Source organism: Aquarana catesbeiana, linkage group LG05 (assembly GCF_042186555.1).
Source record: "Aquarana catesbeiana isolate 2022-GZ linkage group LG05, ASM4218655v1, whole genome shotgun sequence".
NCBI classification, from domain to species: domain Eukaryota; kingdom Metazoa; phylum Chordata; class Amphibia; order Anura; family Ranidae; genus Aquarana; species Aquarana catesbeiana.
Genome location: NC_133328.1, coordinates 539,046,158 through 539,066,779, shown reverse-complemented (window position 1 = coordinate 539,066,779; position 20,622 = coordinate 539,046,158). Strand labels below are relative to the sequence as shown.

The 20,622-nt window shown below is 42.1% G+C and overlaps 1 protein-coding gene across 1 annotated transcript in view; it reads right to left on the bottom strand.

The window, feature by feature from the left end:
* Nucleotides 1-569: 569 nt before the first annotated feature.
* RDH10 (retinol dehydrogenase 10) overlaps nucleotides 570-20,622 on the bottom strand; it is a 40,498-nt gene continuing 20,445 nt past the window's right edge. Inside the window, exons 3-6 of the mRNA XM_073631804.1 lie at nucleotides 12,001-12,099; nucleotides 10,461-10,606; nucleotides 5,980-6,111; nucleotides 570-865 (exon numbers count right to left, since the gene is read on the bottom strand). Coding sequence (XP_073487905.1) covers nucleotides 742-865; nucleotides 5,980-6,111; nucleotides 10,461-10,606; nucleotides 12,001-12,099 — 501 coding nt within the window. The 3' untranslated portion in view covers nucleotides 570-741. The remainder of the gene's footprint in view (nucleotides 866-5,979; nucleotides 6,112-10,460; nucleotides 10,607-12,000; nucleotides 12,100-20,622) is intronic.

The window sequence follows — 20,622 nt, the reverse complement described above, 5'->3', positions numbered from 1 at the left end:
ATAAGTTTATTTTTTTTTTTGCCTTTGCTAAATCTGTAGGCATGGCAATTCAGCAGAAAGTGATTACAAAAAGTATGCACAGAGCAACCACATTCCTGGTTTTATTTTCTTAAATAAAATGAAAGCTGAGACATGATTGGCTTCTTTGGACAAATGCTCTGGTTTTGCTCTACAATTCTTTGCCCCAGTTTGCATAAAGATCCAGCTCACAGTGCTTTAAAAAAGTATACTTTAAAAGTTACTAGGGAAAAAAAAAAAAAAAAAAAGGCTTAAATACAGTTAAGCAGCAAGTTGCTACACAGACATCTTAATTTGTTCTAAGGTTTTAGATCTGCAGTTTTATTGATCCTCTCTTTTCTTTAAAGCAAGCTAATGTAACAGTGCATTTGTAGAAACTGGCTTTACAGTAGCTCTACAGAAACAGTTTATTGCTACATTTAAGCTCATCGTAGGTCTTTAGTTGGTCACATTTTCTCTTTCCAAATTTACAGTGTGTAAAACAAAAATTGAAGAATCACATATGAATTCAGAGTCCAGCCACGAGTAAAAAGAGAAGTTGAGACGTAGTGTAAGGGGGAAAAAAAAAAAAAAAAAAAAGGAAGGAAGTAGTCCCATATGTAAATCTGTCGCACAAGTGCCTTTTCTGAATAAGTCTTAAAATGTGTTGACTGTTCAACAATAAAAGATCAGTCTAATCACAAGACAAAAAAAAAAAATATTACACTAAATAATTAAGGAAATTTATATTCCATTTTTAGCTTCATTGTTGTTTGTGGCTTGTTTCCGCTGAGCAATGAAAGGGTACATGCACTTGTCTGCTCCGAGGAACCGGTACATACAGACCACGGCTTCAAACGGCAGGATGCTGCAAAAGAAAGAAGGAAAGAAAGAAAGAAAAAAAAAACAGCTCATCACTAAAGCAAAATAATTCACAACACAATGTGTCGCATAGCCAAACTTTTACTCAATTGCAGACAGCTCCATTAAATTCTGATTTGTGTCTATGGATTACTGTATTTTGCAATGCTCTGAATATGAATAAACAAGCCAATCAGATCAAGTGAAGACCTTATAGAAGAGAACTACACACAAACCTAAAAGTATCCTGAGGCCTTTGCCTAAAAGTACCCTGGGGTCACTTAATAGTGATACTCAGGCAGGAAATGCTGAAAGCGGACACACTGAGGTGATTGCATACATGTTCACATACCCCGTAGAGTTCTTTGTTAACCCAGAAATCTAGTACGCTTTCAACCAGCATCTGTTGTAAAAAAAAAAAAAAACCTTGGAGCCACCCCTCAATCCCTCCTGCACATTACTACAACTGGTAGCCTCATTGGAATATTAAAAAACAAAAAAAAAAAAACCAGGCCATGTTTTTACCACAGGACTGTTTACATTATGTGTGGTGACTGGCATCTTTCTGCACATGACCAACATTAGTCAAAAACACAAGGGCACATAGAAAACTTTTTTTTTCCCTCTCGATGTGCCTTGTTTACACTGCAATTTCTGGCTTCAAATGAGTAGTGGGAAAAATATGAACCGGCTGAATTTTTCTACAAAACATCAGAGCTCATCTGCAGTCAATGTTTACTCCACTGAGGTGAACTGGAATGAATTAGTATATAGTAATTAAAATTGTTACAATTTTTTTTTTTCTTTCAAGGAAATGTGAAAACGTTTCCTATTTGCTGTCAATCCTTTGAATTTGAACAGTTAAAAAAAAAAAATTATGTTACACACCATCTCACAATAGTAAGTACACCACTCATATTTTTGGAAATGTATTATCATATCTTTTCATGTGACAAGACTGAAGAAATTACACTTTGCTACAATGTAAAGTAGTGAGTGTACAGTTTGTATAACAGTGTAAATTTGCTGTCCCCTCAAAATAACTCAACACACATCTATTAATGTCTAAACCACTGGCAACAAAAGTGAGTACACCCCAAGTGAAAATTTCAATATTGCCACCATTATTTTCCAGCACTGCCTTAAACCTCTTCAGCATGGAGTTCATCTGAGCTTCATAGGTTGCCACTGGAGTCCTCTTCCACTCCTCCATGATGACATTACGGAGCTGGTGGGTGTTAGAGACCTTGCACTCCTCCACCTTCCATTTGAGGATGCCCCACAGATGCTCAATAGGGTTTAGGTTTGGAGACATTCTTAGCCAGTCCATCACCTTTACCCTCAGCTTCTTTAGCAAGCCAGTTGTCTTGGAGGTGTGTTTGGAGTCATTATGTTGGCATACTGCCCAGTCTCCAAAGGGAGGGGATCATGCTCTGCTTCAGTATGTCACAGAACATGTTGGCATTAATAGGCCCCCTCAATGAACTGTAGCTCCCAGTGCCGGCAGCACTCATGCAGCCCCAAACCATGACACTCCCACCACCATGCTTTACTGTAGGCAAGACACACTTGTCTTTGTACTCCTCACCTGGTTGCTACCACACATGCTTGACACCATCTGAACTAAATAAGTTTATCTTGGCCTCATCAGACCACAGGACATGCTTCCAGTAATCCATGTTCTTAGTCTGCTTGTTTTCAGCAAATTGTTTGTGGGCTTTCTTGTGCATCATCTTTAGAAGAGGCTTCCTTCTGGGATGACAGCCATGCAGACCAGTTTGAAGCAGTGTGCGGCATATGGTCTGAGCACTGACAGGCTGACCCCCCCACCCCTTCAACCTCTGCAGCAATGCTGGCAGCACTCATATGACTATGTCCCAAAGACAACCTCTGGATATGGCGCTGAGAATGTGCACTTAACTTCTTTAGTCGACCATTGTGAGGCCTGTTGTGTGAAACTTGTCCTGGTATTGTCTTGGCCACCGTGCTGCAGCTCAGTTTCAAGGTCTTGGCAATCTTCTTATAGCCTAGGTCATCTTTATGTAGAGCAACAATTCTTTTTTACAGATCCTCAGAGAGTTCTTTGACATGAGGTACCATGTTGAACTTCCAGTGACCAGTATGAGAGAGTGAGAGCGATAACACCAAATTTAACACAGCTGCTCACACACACACACGAGACCTTGTAACATTAACAAGTCACGTGACACCAGGAAGGGAAAATGGCTAATTGGGCCCAATTTGGACATTTTCACTTAGTGGTGTACTCACTTTTGTTGCCAGCGGTTTAGACATTAATGGCTGTGTGTTGAGTTATTTTGAGGGGACAGCAAATTTACACTGTTATACAAGCTGTACACTCACTAATTTACATTGTAGCAAAGTCTAATTTCTTCAGTGTTGTCACATGAAAAGATATAATAAAATAATCATTATTAAGTCAAAGGATTGCTGCACAAACATTTATTGAACCGATTGTTCATATAAATACAAGGTATTCCACGATTACCGTTTCAAGCTTACAAGCTCACGCCCTTCCTATATATTATAGAATTTTAGCATTTTTGTTTTTTAGAAATACAGTCGAACCTTGTATTGCAAGTAACTTGGCCTGCACGCATTTTACAAGACAGGCACAATTTTTTTTTTTTTTTTTTATAAGCTTGATAAACGAGCGATGTTTTGCAATACGAGTAGCAACTGAGTAGAAGCCAGCGGTCACACCAGGTACGATTTAAAGTAGTGTGATTTAAAGTCAGACTTCAACCACTTCTGTGAGATTTGTAATGTATTGATATGACTTCAGTGCTACTTCATTAAGAGGGGCCGTCCATGTCACAGGAGGAACAGGGATGTTATGGACAAAAGTTTAACTAGCAAAGTGTTAATATTTAACTTCTTTTAGACTCAAGTAAGAGAGGCACCTTTAAGTGTAGAATAGGGTTACATTTAATGAAGGTACAACATTTAGCAACTCGCATAGTCGACGATTAAAACAGGCACATCTAAGTATGCAGGCATCCGGGGTAAAGCTGTCCACCGTATCGCCATTGACATCATCCCTTCGACGAGCACTTCAAGCCTCACTTTTAGATTGCTCTACTGCAGGGTAGTCTTCCCAGTCATGATTGCGGTAGAGCAATCTAAAAGTGGGGCTTGAAGGGCTCGAAGGGATGACGTCAATGGCATTGGCAATGCGGTGGACGGTCTATGTGGGCAGCTTTACCCTGGATGCCTGCATACTTAGATGTGCTTGTTTTAATCATCAACCATGTGAGTTGCTAAGTGTTGTACCTTCATTAAATGTAACCATATTGCTACACCTAGGAGGCACCACTCTTTTCCTTCATACCCTGTAGCACCTGCTGGATTCTGCTTTATGCATTCCCTATTGACACTTTTTTTGTGGTTATGGAATGAATCATTTTGGAGTTTCCATTATTTCTTATGGGGAAATTAGCTTTGATATACGAGTGCTTTGGATTACAAGCATGTTTCTGAAACAAATTATGTTCGCAATCCAAGGTTTTACTTTATATAGGCAGCACTCCAGTGTTCATAAATACTTAAGCTATAGGTCTCGCACAGGCCTCGACCACTAAACAAAAGGTGCCAAGAATTTACAATAACTTTTCCTAGTCTTTCCTTGTGTGCAGATTTAATTCAGTATGGTGAATGGAACAGTACTAAACCCAGGGGTTTAAAATAATGGGCAAATAGCATTTTATGAAAGGTTGTCAGGAGCACAAGTCTCTGTATTTCTCTCATGACAGGTATTCTTTAAAATTACCTTTAACCTCCAGTCTGGAAGTAATGACCACAGCCAGCCTGCATTATCACATTATGCCCCTGAATGGTCATTTGTAGGAGGAAAAAATAAATAAATTCAATCTCCCTTAACAGAGACTACACTATAAATAATATGTACCATTCTTGTCAGAAGTTTTTTTTTTTTTTTTTTAAATTTGTGTGGTAAGCACTCTGGCTGGCCAGTATTACAGGAGGCCACCTAGATTGTAGTCTATGCTTGCCACTTACTTTAAGCTGGAATCAAGAATCCATAATGTCTGATCAGAAAACCTTTGGTTTGACTTTTTTTTGTAGGGCAAAGCAACAGGTTCACTTTACCGTAGCCCTCTCCAGAGGCATTGACAGTACACTAAAAGCTTGGATTGCGAGCATAATTCGTTCTGGAAGCATGCTTGTAATCCAAAGCACTTGTATATCAAAGCAAATTTACACATAAGAAATGGAGGAAAGTCAAAAGATTTGTTCCACAACGATTTATTCATAAGTCCTTCAGTTTATAGTCCATATAAAAAGATTATAGCAATGTGATAGGCTGTGTCACATAAAATGTCCATTTACAAATGGAAGCCTCCACAGGGGGATTGGAGGCAAAATCCAGCAGGAGCCAATAAAAGAGAAGCTCCTCTAAGCATTATGGTTACATTTAATGAAGGTGCAACATTTAGCAACTCACATGGTTAATGATTAAAAGAGACATCCAAGTATGCAGGCATCTGGTGTAAAGCTGTCTGCAATCGTGACCGGGAAGACTACCCTGCAGTAGAGCGATCTGAAAGCGAGGCGTGCTTGATCGTGGAGCTCAACGTGACAGGAACGACGTCAATGGTGGTGAGGAGGATGGTCTATGTGGATAGCTTTATCCCGGATGCCTGCATACTTAGATGTGCCTGTTTTAATCATCAACCATGCGAGTTTCTAAATGTTGTACCTTCATTAAATGTAACTGTATTGCTACATTTAGAGACGCCTCTCTTCTATTTTACTACACAGTTCTGACATGACGCTACTTGTATATCAAGACATCGCTTGTATATCAGGTCAAAATTTATTAAAAATGTACTCGTCTTGCCAAATGCTCTCAAACCAAGGTTTTACTCTACCTTCCATTCTACTGTTCCATTCAAAACTTTGTTTTTTTTTTAACAAGTTTGATTGTCTAACGCAGGGATCTCCAAACTACGCAGGGCCATAATTGGAGTCCCCTGGTCTTAATTTGCCCTCAACAGGGCTTTGAGACCAGCAGCATGGTGGGTAAGCAGTCAATATTTTTCCAGAAAAGCACAATGCACTGGGTGGGGATAAGCCCATTACCTTTTCATGCAGGTCACAATATACATGAGACGAGGCGTACAGATCATCGGCTGGTCTGTAAGGATTGCTCTCATGGCCTGCTTCACACAGTAATCTGGTTTCAAGGGCGGGAGGAAAGGCTCGATTTCTTTCCTGAAAAGATAAAATGTTTCAGTGAGTTTTATTTACACATTCCATCTCCAGGTCTGTTTCAATCCTTCATAACAGCATAGAATAATGAGGTGCACCTGGATGAAAGCTGGTTGGCTGCCCATTAGGCATTGTCTGGTTTTGCTCAGCGAATATACATTTGAAAATATTATATAGATAACAGTATCTGCTAACCGATTTGGAAATAAACTGTACATTAGTAGCAAACATAACATACATTTAAAGTGACAGATGCTTTGGAAATATGGAGCTGCTGCTTAGATTTCAGATACAGTAAACACTATTAAACAACCATACATGCAAAATACAGAATAAGGCTTGAAATTCTTGGGCATGCGATGTAGGAGGAGGAAAGCTTTGGCTAGAATTGGTTGCATGCTAGTTCCAGGGCAATAAAGCTAAAAGACCTTCTGGGGCTGCACTCCCATGGGAGCAGCATAGGCACTCCGAAGGAAGCTGAATTTGTATAGCCCATGTTGGGATTTTACCATTTTCTGGGCAGAGGTGGAACAAGGAAAGAACAGGACTTTGTAACAGTCCACAGAAAGTGCCAATTCTGTATGCAAGTGTCATTACCAGCAAGAACGTGGAAAACCCTCGTACATAAATGTCCAATAGCATCTTGGCAGCAGATTAGTCATTGGCTTCTTAAAAAAGTTTTTGGCAATGGAGTTTTGCCACCAGAGTTTCAACACACCAAATCATATATTACACAATTCACACTAGAGAAATGAATGCATGACTCTAAGGCCCCTTTCACACGATCGGACCGTTCAGTTCCGCCTGTCAGTTTTGACGGCGGACCTGAACGGGCGATCTATGTTAGCCTATGGAGCGTCGGATGTCAGCGGAGACATGTCCGCTGACATCCGACCCCGTCCGACCTGCTAAAAGCAGACGGATGGCTCTACGTCCAGATCCGTCGCTGGCGGATCGGATCGGGTGAGATCTGACGAAAACGGACACGCTGTCCGTTTTCGTCCGATCCCTCCATAGGCGGCAGCGGCGCCTGACAAGCCCCTCCCCGCTCAGTGAGCAGAGAGGGACCTGTCATCCGCCGGCTCAGCGGAGATCAACGGACAGATCTCCCGCTGAGCCGGCGGACCGAGGCGGGCTCCGTAGAAACGGAGTCCGCCTCATGTGAAAGGGGCCTAAAAGTTGAATCCCTAGTCTGACCGACCCTTAAATCTCATGCCTACCCAAATCTCCAGCAGAAGTTTATACTAAATGAGAAGCCCTTTATGTAACTGGATTTTAACGCCCAGCTACCAACTCAAATGGGATTAGAAAGGGATTCCAGAAATATTTGCAAACCCTTAAACCCTGTACACGCTTTTTTTTTTTCATTAAACCCAAAAAAAACTAACAAAAAAAAACCCTGACAGCTCCTTTCACTAACAGCCTGGAATTAGTCCAGCGATCTCCACTGCTGAGCGGTTGTGTTCTGACAGACCCACCAGAAAACTCCGGTCAGTGCTCTCAGCCATATTGGGAGTTGGTCGGCTGCTGGTTTTCCCAGCATGCTCGTCCGAAAGAAGCCGGCCAAACGGCGGGCTTCTGTAGGAACCGGCTGACATACCCACTACAGGCTCAGATGCCTGTAGTTCAATGCCTGGTGCTCCAAAGACCTACATGAGCTACATTTAAGGCAGATGTGGGCATTTTTGGACCCAAAGACTTCAATGGGAAAACCAAACCTGTAAAATGTTCAAATCAAGTGTGTGACGGTTTTTTTCAGGCATATTTCAGGTATTCATTTTTAGCATTCAACACTCTTTCCATTGGCCAAAATAAAAAAAAATTGCCTGAAGTAGACCTTCACCTTAAAGGGCATACTGTGTTGCCCTGCCTCCTCCCCACTCCCTCCCTTATAAACAGGAATTTTTTAAAAGCGATTTATTTGTGCTGCAAAAGCAGCATTTACACAATTGTTGCCTAGGCAAGATTTTCTCCCCGCCTCCTGTGAAGATGTGGCCACAGGGCTCAGGTCCCTAGAAAGCCTTGCGGCACATCTGCTGTTTTTCCGGTCATCTGTGCATGAGCAAAGACTGCTACTAAGAAGTCTGAAACCTTCCCTGTTTTTATGCGTGCAAAGAAAATCGCTGGTGTGTGCGCAGATGCACGTGCGTTATAATGGTGAAGCACTTTCCTCCAATCACCTCAAATAAAGAATAGTGTTGAAACTGCTCCACTAAGGTTTAAAATTCATTTCTCATTGCTAACTCACACATCTGTGGTCCCAGGTCCTCCAGCCGCAAGTAGTCACCCTGCAATCCCAGGGCTATAGTGTGATTGCTGGAGGCAATTCTTCTGGGAACACAGACGTGTGAGTTAGATGTGCGAGTTTAATTTTGAACTGAAGAGGCGAAGAGGCAACAACAGTGTGTTATATTGGAGGCGTTTGAGGGAAAGGCCTACATTCGACATATAACAGAATAACTATGCATATGGTGATAGGACTATGGTGGTAGTCCACTATAGGTTAGAGCACGCTTTATCACTTTGTATTTGAGACAAATCATTTCAATGCATGTATAGCAGCTCACGTATTACATACTGAGAGAGTCTGCTATTGCTTGCTCATTGTCCGACTTACCCGAGCCCGATTTCGAGCCAGCACTGTGCGCATCTATTGTAGCTCTTCTCACAGAAGACTTGGTAGCAGCGAGAGCCATTGGCTACTGCTGCTGTCAGTCAAAGCCTGCAAGGAGGGAGGGCTGAGATGCACTGTGCGTGTCTATGGACGCACACAGCCCGGCTTGGGATCAAGCCCAAACAAGTGCCCCAGAGAAAGCAGCTTGCTATGGAGCACTTGGAGAAAAGGAGAAGCCAAGAGTGCCGGCAGGGGGCCCCAGAAGAGGATGTTCGGTGCCACTCTGTGCAAAACCATTGCAGAATAGTAAGTATTACATTTTACAACACCTTTACAAACAATTACAAGTGCAACTTAAATAGCAAGTGAAATTTAGCGAAAATGATAAAGTACTACATTTTTTCTTTAAAAAAGGTGAACACTTTAAGGCCTCATGCACACGAGACGCTGTGAAACGCGCGTTCAGAGGCAGTTGGACACTTTTTTCAACTGCCCCTGAACTCATTCAATGTTATCCTATGTGTCCATGTACACAGTCTCGTTTTTTGGCGTTTTTAGGCAGATGCGTTCAACTTTAACCTCGTTTTTCCAGAAGCAAAAAAATGGGTTCAGACGCAAACGTTTTCCACGTTTCAGACGCCAAACGCCGGTACCGTGTTTAGCCACGTTTGCGTTTATAAGTGTTTTTAAAAAGGAACCCTATTTTTTTGGACCAGAAAACAGAAATATGATGGTAAACTGCAGCAGAGAATGACATTTTGCAACCCGACTTTAGGGCCCCATATCTCGGGGTCACTTGGTGATAGCACACCAAATTTGGTGTTCCTAACACAGTGGAACAAACACTACAACATATCCATATGGGGTTCCTAGCACTAAGTGGCCCCGGGATATGGGGCCCCAAAGTTAGGTCTGAAAATGACATTCTCTGCTGCAGAAGTGCTTGACACTTTGCAACCCGACTTTGGGGCCCCGTATCTCAGGGCCACTTAGTGCTAGGACCCCCAAATATAAATATGGATATAGTGTAGTGCTAGTTCCACTGTGTTAGCACACCAGATTTGGGGTTCCTAGCACCAAGTGGCCCCGAGATACGGGGCCCCAAAGTTGGGTTGCAAAATGTCATTCTCTGCAGACGCTTCTAGACGCAAACGCGGTAAAACGCGGTTTCTAAATGCCGGTTTCAGCTTTTAAAAACATGTGTTCAGCAGAGTTTGCACTGGCGTCTCGGGTGCATGAAGCCTAACACATCGTCCATGAAAGCTGATATTTCGGTGCCAAGAGCAGGCTCACTGCACACTCCCAGCACACTGACTGAGCTATCCAAGAATGCTCCTGGTCTCTGTAAGATCTGGATCCCACCCCAACGACTCCTGATCACAGTGACCACTAAGGAGGAAGGATTCCCGCCACATATATGGGTTGATTGTCAAGGGGACTAGCAATAAAAATAATCCTCTCTTTCACCCCATGTGTGGGTACCTCTGGCCACTAAAGTTCTTTGGCAGCTCTGAATTGTACCAATTAAGAGAACCATTTCCCTATAGAAGACACTGAAAATCCAACATGCTGTCATTTCAGTGACATACATGCAATCTATACCTAGCCATGTGGTTATTTTATTGCAGACATATAAATAAGTGCGCTTTACATTTCAGAATAATTTCTTTTAGGACAGATGGACGCACAACACAACTACATGAAGGACTTATTACTAAAAGCTTTTATATGAACTAACCTGATTCTGCAACCTCGAAACATGCCTGTGTCCACCAGATAGGGACAAACCAAAGTAGTTTTAATCCCATCTTTGTCTGCAGCTTTCAGTTCATGGCTGAGCGACTCGTGGAAACCCACAGCACCGAACTTGCTAGCGCAGTAATCCTGTGTTGTAGAGAGAGGGAGATATACTTAAAAATCCACGCATTGGCATATACATTTATGAATTCACATTAAGGAGATAAAGGCAATCCATAAGTGGCAAGATTAGAAAAGAAAGAAAATGTGATAATCTGATGCATGCGATTTTGACACATATACATCGACTCCACTGTTTATGAGGTACTTCACCACTCAGTGGTCACCTTGAGCGACAAACATCATGCTGGCTAGCTTAAACGATTTTCTGCCACAACCTACAACTTTTCTCAGTCCAGGTTCACACGGACACGGTGTGAATCTGATGCGATTTCACAATGTGTTTTCTGTTGTGGTAGGTGCAAATTTAATGCAAAATTTTGAAGAGACCGAGTATAAATGGAGATTAAATTTGCACCGCACCAAACTTGCACAGGACCATTTTTTTAACCAGATCAAAAGTTGCACCGCATCAAATTTTGATCCATGCATGGTCAGACTTATCGTACCCGTAGATTCATTAATCGAATTGGGTACAACCACTGCTACTGTTGCCAGCCAGGAAGGCTCCTTGTCCCCCAGCCAGCAGAATACATAAGCGGGGGAAGAACGATTTTCTTTTCTTCCACCCATGGAAAGAGAAGGAAAAAAAAAAAAAAAAAAACATCAATGACAGGCTGACAGCTGCACGGATCTTCATGCACATCAATGACTCTACAATCATGCAGGACTGATCGGTTGCATTCAGAGCCTTGTATCAGTCTTGCGAAGGAGTCCCGCCTTCAGAATTACAAGACAGCAGGGAGGTTTCCACCATCCACCTCGCATATGTGAATGGGGGAATGGGGGAATCCCCCCCCCCCCCTCTTTGATTGGGTCGCTGGCTTTCTCCATCAACTTATTGCCAGACATAGGCCCCTTTCACATGGGTGCCATGATCAGGTCCGCCTGTCAGTTTTTCAGGCGGATCTGATTGGATGCTCCCTTCACCTCTATGCGCATATCCGGTCCGATCCTGTCCGTCAAATCCAGATAGATGGAAGCCCTATTTTCTATCCGCCTGGAGGATCAGATCGGATGAAAAACAGACAGGCGGTCCGTTTTCATCCAATATTCCATAAAGGAGAGCAGGGCTCTTACAGGTTCATCTCTGCACAGTGAGCAGAGATGGACCTGTCATCCGCCTGCTCAGCGGGGATCAGTGGATTGATCCCCGTGGACGAGTCGGTGTGAAAGAACCTTTACAGTTACTACCTTTTGTATCACTAGCCCCTAGATTGTAAGCCTGCACGAGCAGGGCACACCTAACACCTGTCTTCAATTGTATTGCAACTATACGATAACCTATTAATTCGTAATGCACTGTGCAAACTGTTGGGTACTACATAAATCCTGAATAATAAATTAATAATACTACTTACCTCTACACCTGCGGTACTAAATAACCCCAGCGAACTGGCAACAGTAACAATGTGCCCATGGTTCATGTCCATCATTTTCGGAAGAAATGCCTTTGTGGTCTGGAAAAGAAAACAGCAACTGGAGTCAGAGGACAATTCCTCATTTACACTATTATCTAAGACACCGCAGGCAGTCAAAAGGGAGATTAGCTTAACACCCGCTATCAATGCATTTACCATCTGTCAACTATACAACAATAGCCAGTAAAGTGACAGTGCCAACCGGCACAGTCCGCAGTGTTCCATATAAACCAGTTTCCTGGCACAGCACAAGACAGCGCATACAGCACAATGTTACAGGTAACAGAAAAAACAAAGTGTCTTTTGCAATGTTTAATCCCTTCGCTGCCTTCCTCCGCCTAATCCGCAACAATTAAATGTCTGCTATAAATCTCCACTGATCTGGAGACCAGCAGAAAAAAAAAAAAAAAAGCTTCATGACGGACTGCCTTTTGATGGATTTTCAACATTTGGGGAGTTTTCATTTTCTTGCCATTATTGTTTCTTTTAAAATTATAAGATTTGATCAGTTAGAAGCATTCGTTGGAAGAAGGGATCTACAAAATGCTGGGCTAAGATAGTTTCAAATACAATCACTAGAAAAAGAAAACCATAGAACACACACGGTTTTTAAAGTATATGTAAAGCTATATTTTTGGATTGAGCCGGAAGTAAGAAAAAAAAAAAAAAAAAAAAAAAAAAAAAAGAAGGAAGAAGATGATTAGAAATGCATTTTAAAAGACCGCTTTCACACTGGAGGCGTTTTTCAGGCACTTTAGCGCTAAAAATAGCGCCTGAAAAAAGCCTCATCTGCAATCCCAGTGTGAAAGCCCGAGTGCTTTCACACTGGGGCGCTGCGCTGGCAGGACGTCAAAAAAAGTCCTGCAAGCAACTTCTTTGCAGTGCTTTAGGAGAGGTGAACACACTGCTCCTAAAGCACCGCTGCCTACTGAAATCAATGGGCAGCGCCTGCGAAACGCCTGGGCTGCGGCGCTTCGCACCCTTTATTTGCCCGCTAGCAGGGGTAAAAAGCTCCCCGCCAACACCAAAAAAGAGCTGCAAAAACGAAGGTAAAGTGCTGCTGAAACTAGCGGTGCTTTACCGCCAACGCCCGGGCGCTTGCAGTGTGAAAGGGCTCCAACTTGTGATGTAGCGTATTGCAACGCATTGGAGCTTGCTGCAGAAAAATGCAGCATGTCCCCGTTTATTTTTTTTTTCCCCCAGCACACTGAGAAACTGAAACCACAGGATGCCAGATAAAACTTTTTTTTTTTTTTTGCATTGGGGTTGCATTAGTCAATGCAGCCCAAAACTGCTGGTGTGAACAAACCCTTCATTTGCATTAGATTATACTCATTTACAAAACACTGTTCCACTTAACCATAAGGCCTCATGCACAATGGACGTTATAAAAACGTCAGCAGTATTAGCTGTAGAATGAGTTTTGCAGCATTTTTTACAGTAGTGTTTCTTAGCAACACTATATACACTTACAAAAACGTATGGCCAAAAAAACAAAACAAACACACAACACAAAAATAAAACCTTATATAGCCACGTGTTTCAGCATTTTTAAGCTTTTATCAGAGTTAGAGTGTTTTTACAGCTGAAAACTCCTTTCAAACCCCAGTAGTTTTGTTTTTTTTTTTTTCCCCCTAGACAGATAACACAGATAAAAGCATAGGTGTGCATGGACACATAAGATAACATGCTGGGGAGTTTACTGGCTGCAGAGAGAAACATCTGAAACCAAAAACAGCAGCTGTAATTACGTCCAGTGTGCATGAGGCCTAAAACACGCACATTAACTTGTAGGTACTCAAACTCCAACATCCATTATGCATTCCTACCGACAAAGCAAAACAAGGCCAATTTCAAATGAGAAAACAATTGGCAGTTGGGTCTCCAGTGGGAAAACAAAACAAGAGGGTTAAATAAAGCACGTTTCTGATTTAGAACCTTTCATGGAGAAAAAAAAAAAAAAAATTCTAGAACACAAACCACTTCCCCAACTGACGTACACATATATAGAATTAGGTTATAATATATATTCATCCTTAGGAAGTGGTGGCGACATCTGGATCAGGGCTGCAGCTATGATCAGGGACAGGCTCTCCTGTCCCACCAAGGAGCCCAGAGTGAGAGGAACTTCTGTTTCTCCCCCTCGAATGTCAAAAATGATGAGGCGTTTGCCATTGCCATGCTATCTATCTATTTTTTTTTTTTTTTAATTAGTTGGTTGCACAAGGACTGCATCCCATTAAAGGCAGTCATTGCTTGAGTGATTTTGGGTGCTGTGACTGCCTGAATACAATCACCAACACTGGGGATTCCTCCATCTTCTCTGTCTAGCATGGATGGAACAATCTATTGAATTTCTCTTCACAGGCTGAAAGAGAAATCTTTGTTTACAGCTAGCCTAACAATTGATGGGTTCTGCAGACAACTGGCAAGCTCTAGGACACTTGTGGTCTGAGCTTTATGAACTCCGATATATGGCTACCACTTAAATGACACTCGCCCATCTTTAAATGAAAATAGTTTCTATTAGTCTGTATTTCCACACCAAGGGGCTGCTTTTCTGAACCTGCACAGGGAAGCCATGAAGAGTTCCATTTACCAAAAAGTTAAAAACTTGCCTATTTTTGCACATCTCTGCAGAACAGGAATGGCTAGCTATATACAAAAAAAAAAAAAAAAAAAAAAAACCCACCCTGGTCAAAAAAGTTTTACTAAAATGTTCTTCTGGCTGGGCCAAGAAAAACAGGTAGTTTTCGGATCTCCTTGCACTTTTAAAAGATTTCCAAGTAATTCTTTGAAGCATTCTTAATTTCTGTCTAACAAGATTATCGCTGCGTCCCCTGAAATCAAATCTGCTGTAATTTCTGACTTTGTTGATGCCAACTGCTGAGCACAGAGTAATCATTGTAATTTAATCAACAAACTCCTGAGAACCATCTTGTGTTTGTTTAAGATCTAAAAAAAAAAAAAGAAAAAAAAAAAAAAACCCACTGATCGCGCCATGTCCTTCCTTCCAACACAGCTTCATTACAATACTTGCCAATTCAGAGAAACAAAGCGCTAAAGAGGGGGATGCATGAATATAGATCTTTTTATTAGAAAATACATACTTCATTCAAAGAGGGGAAAAAAATAAAATATTTGCACTCTACAGGATGATGCCGAATAGGAGAACTGCTGCAAGCATTCCACAATGGCATTTTCTTTCTAAAACAGCCCCACATGTCCTTTTTGCACAGTGGGCTTGTAGGTGTTAAGCAACTAAGCCATGTTGGCTAGCAGTGCTGAAAACGGAGAACAGATAGCTGGCTGCCAAAGGCAGGATTAGCAGAGATCTCCAAAATGGTTTTTCCCTCCCCCCTTTTTATAGGGACAGTTTAGACAAATGGAAAAAAAAAAATTCTATATTGCTGCAAACGTGAAATATCTTTTAAGGACCCCCATTTAAACGTTTTCAGTTTGTTATTGTATTGTTCACACGTTAATGTGTGGAATTTCCCTCATTATTATTATTATAAACCACTTACAGTATTTTTGAATGAGCAGCCAAGGCACCACAGGAGGCCAATCTGACTTTTTCCTTTAGGCTGGGTTCACACTGATGTGAATTGCATGTGGGGTTTCTCCACATGCAACTTGCATGACAGAGCCTGTGACCGGCTCTCAATGGAGTCTGTTCACACACCTCCGGGGGAACAGGGTTCGAATCGCAGAAGGGTCCTGTGCGTCTTCTGGTCTGTTTCAGGTGCAAATTCAGCCATCAATTTGGACCCGTTTCGCACCTGAAACTGAACGGATGTGCACCGGACCCCCTGCTGTAAACCTCGGCCACAGTTAGTGTGAACCCAGCCTCACATGAGGTGTATGCCATGTGTGGTGATGTACTCCACTGTGGAGGTGTTGTCACCAGAGTGTTGGAGAGTCATTCTAAATAAAATGGCACCACACAAAAGGTCTAGCCTATATGCAAAGCGTGACAACAACACTTTACACCATTATGCTGGGTATAATAATTTTCAGAAAGTGTTTTTAGGTCCATTTTTTTTTACTTTTGTTCTGATTGTCAAAAATGTCCTGCACAACTTATGTCTGCTGGACACCTTTAATTTCAATATTTTTTTAAAACTAATTTATCTCTCTATAGCAATTTTCTCCATGGGGACTCAAAGTAGTCAGTCAATTAACTTACGACCAGGTCTTTGAGTATGGGTGGAAAACCATGCAAGCACAGCGAGAACATGCATATTCCATGCAGATAGTGTCCCGAGTTGGACACAAGCGCTGCAAGGTAAAAAAAAATGCTAACCACTAAAGCCCCTTACACACGGGAAGAGTGTCACAAGACATTTGCAGGTTCAAAAAGAGAAAAAAAAAAAAAAAGCTGAGATGCTGCCCATGTGTATGTCGGTCTGTCCGACAGAAGCTGGGGTTGGACGTGCATGCTGGAAAATCAGCATCCGATGGCAGAGAGCGCCGATCGGAGTGTTCTGGCTGCGGGCCATCCCAATCAGAACACAACAGCTCATTGGGGAGATCGCTGTACTAACCTCGTATTGTTAGTACAGTGTCTCCAACCGAACCCGTCATTTTTTTTTTCCATGCAACCGACTTAAGTCCCCCTGTAAGCCACATACCTAATAAAATTTACTCCACACTCAGTTTTTGTCACAGTATGTGCCACCATACTTATCCTGAAAACCGTTATTCCAGGTTGACATCCAAAAACATTGAGATTGTCATTTTCAGGTCTCAAATATAACTAGCAAAAGGATATCACAATGGCTTGATGGCAATGCCGTCGTCGCTGAAACTTGAGAATTCTAGGTTTTTATGTTCCATTTGCAAGAACATCTTGCACATTTACTGATACTAATGCTCAACAGAACTTGCTGCATTTTCCTTTAAAAAAAAAAAAGATATTAGGCCTAGAGTGAGAGTTAAGCCTGGTACACCCTATAGTTTCAGGTCGGGAGCCGCAGTACTAACCATGCAAGGTTAGTGCAGCGATCTACCCCCCCCACCCACGGGCTGTTGTGTTCCGACAGGGGGACGGTCCCCCCGCCAGAACGCTCTGATCAGCACTCTCTGCCATTGGCTGAGAGCACAGAACAGGAGTAGGTTGCATGCTTGTTTTTCAGCATGCACGTCTGACAGAAGCCAACCAAATGACCGGCTTCTGACAGACATACACATGGGCAGAGAAGAAAAAAAACAGCTGAAGTTTACATCAGTTTTTTTACATCCACTACCAATGCAAAAAAAGACCGTTTGCCTGTTTACTTTGGGTTTTTTTATCCATTTTTTTTTTTTTTTTAAATGGAACAAAAATAGGGCTTTGATCTGTTTAAAAAAACAGATGCGAATGTAAACTGACATAAATGGATGATCATCTATTTTTCCATAGAGATGCACTGATGTCCATTTTTCATCCCTTTATGAATGGATAAACATGGACAAACAGTCCGAATGTGCGAGAGGGGCTTTAGGTATATGAGGATTTTTTTATTTATTTATTTATTTTTTTTTATACCCATTGAAATGCAATCAAAACAATACATAACATAAGCAAACTCTAGAGCAGTCTTTCTTGCCATTTTTTTACCATGGAGGAACCCTTGAAATTATTATATCACAAGTTCATAGAGTATTGGTGCGATTTAGAAAAATGCTCCTTACATTGTGGTCATTGAAAAGATCCCCTCTACAAAATCGCTAAAAGAGATCACTGCCGATAGTGGCTACTCATCTGACAGAGAATTTTGCTCACTGCTCGAGGAACACTTAGCAATCTTGAGAAAGAATGCTCTGGAGCAGGGTTTCTCATTTATTGGCTGTTCACACCAGCACGCTCTGCGAGATCGCATGTGATACGCACCGCACTGCAAATCACATGCGATGTCCGTGCAATGAGATTTCAGCCATACAGATAGTATGGCTGATAACGCATTCGGACCAAACTCGCACAGGACCCTTTTTTTGGTCCGCACCAGAATCGGATCACTTCATTGTCAGTTCAGTGCGATATGTAAAGTGAAAGGGGGTGTCATTAACAATGTATTGACACTCCCAGCAGTTTGCATATGGCAGTGTGAACTGCTGTGCGAGTCGGGTGCGATGCGCTAACCCACAGTGGATTCGCAGGGTTCCCGCATCACACAAGTGTGAACCGAGCCTAAGGGTTCCTTGAGCAATAAGCAATTTCTACCTCTTGGATAAGTTTCCACTGACACCAACAAACTAACTATCTGTAAGGGGATAATGCTTCCCACTGACCATCACACTAATGTATTATGAGTTGTAGATATAATCATTTTTATCAGGGGTTCCTCAAGACTGGAAAATAAAATTTCAAGGGTTCTTCTGAGCTGAAAGGGTTGAGAAAGGTTGTTCTAGAGGCTCTGGTTTTCTTTTATAATTCTCTACTGAACATTCAATTTAAGAAATAGACAGATCCAAGAGAGCATACTGCTGTGTGGACATTATCGTGGACCTATACGTAAAGGTATCATGCATAGGTTGATAAAAAAGGTAATAACAGGAGGAGTTGATGAAGAAAAAAAAAAAAAAAAAAAAAGGAAGAGAGGGGGGCACATTGCCAATGTTATGGTGTGGTAACACCCCCCCCCCCCTTTTTAAATACTGCAGTAAATATAAGCACAGCTTTCTCTTTATAGGACATTTCAAAAGACTTGGCCCTGCTACATACAAATTGCACGTTTGGGATGGCACTTATAGGAACACAGCAATTACTTATTAAGCACAAAATGTGTGAAAGTGGACAAGCATTTACATGTCACTTCATAGCTTTAGTAATTGGTTCTCCACGTCCTTGTTTATGGCAAATTAACTTCTAACAGTCTAGCACTTCTTCCCACCCCGCTCCAGAATTCTTTAGTGCTTTTCATGAAAACACAACAGAGGAAAGGTTTAGTCGCACAAAAGACCGCCACAGCTGCAGTGTCAAGACAAATTAGGCAAAAGTAAAGTAAAATGTGGAAAACAAGGAAATAACGTATTGTGAGCTACGGGCAGTGTCATAATTACATTTTAGGATAATGACTTTTACAGACAGATTAGCAGGCTTTTATTCTTCTTCTTTTCAGCTTAACCCCTTATGGAATGCATGTGGCAGTGAAGCGTACGACATTTGTGTCCCATCACCCCCCCCCCCCCCCCCCACTGTTTAGAAAACCCCATTTTCACCCAGGTACAGATGGGCTCAGGCTGAGCACAGATCCAGGAGCTCCATTCACACTATTAACGTGTGCGTTTTCATGTGTGTGCCGCGTAAGGCTGGGTTCACATATATGCGGCTGCAGTTTGGTGTCCTGAGTGTTGTGCGTTTCTGTTCATTTGTTCAGGTGCAAATCCCCCCCCCCCCCCCCCGAATCCAAACCTGAACTGGACCCATAAAATGCACAGGACCCTTTTTAAAACCGCACCACAGCCACCCCGGTCATGTGTGAACCGGCTCCTTTGAAAGCCGGCCAAACTCACATGTTATGCAAATTTAATGTGGTTAAGACCGCATCTAATTCGCATATAGGCCTGGTTCACACTGGTGCGATGCAAGAACCCTGCAAATCCACTGAGAACTGACAGTTCGGACATGAATCGGATAGCACAGGTGTGAACAGCCATGTGATCCCATTCTGGTCCAAAAAAAAAAAAAAAAAAAAAAGGGAAGAAGAAGGGTCCTGTGCGTGTTTGGACGGAATGCAGTGCGATATCAGCCATACTATCTGTATGGCTGAAATCGCATGTGATGTGAACAGCAGTGCTCAGCGAATCACATGCAATGTCTGGCATCGCACCAGTGTGAACCGGGCCTAAAAGTACAGATGAGGCAGACTTTCCCCACAACTCAGGTTAGACTAAAAGTGCAGCTGTACTCAAGGATGGCAATTTGTAACAAAGATTTTAGTGTAATTTGTAACATGCCATTAAACACGTCTACCCCTCTACCGTTATTCCCCTGCAGATACAGGTCCTCTGCAAAGAGTTTGGCATCAGCTACAGTGATGCGTTGAGGAAATTAGTGGAACTCTCCTCTCAAACAACTTAGACCGTTTTTAATTCTTATACTGCTAGCATTAATATATCATATTTACTATTTTTTCCCCACATATTTCTTCAGTTACTTCTTGGTTTCCAGGCTTAGGCAAATGATATACATCCCAGGAGTCTTCAGGAGGGGCTCTCTAAGCTAAGCACACCCTCCTGCCTTAACATTCGAGCTAAGGGCAGATGGATTCCAGGAAGTAAATACTACATAAATCATCAACCCTTACTCAAGGTGGCCGCAGCCAGAAACGCTAGGGGGTTTTGAAGGGACTATTTTGCAAAAAAAATAAAGCATGGATAGGAGGAGTTTGCTTTGAATATTAAAAATTAAATAAATAGTGTTTTTTTGGTTTGTGGTGCTCAGATGCAGTGTACTTCCACTTTCATGACTGAGTCTCATGGGGTGTAAAAAAGAATGCTGGTTTCATGCTGCTCATTACAGTCAGATCAGTAAAAATCGATATGGGACTCCAGCAAACAGTCAGTCACATTGGACTT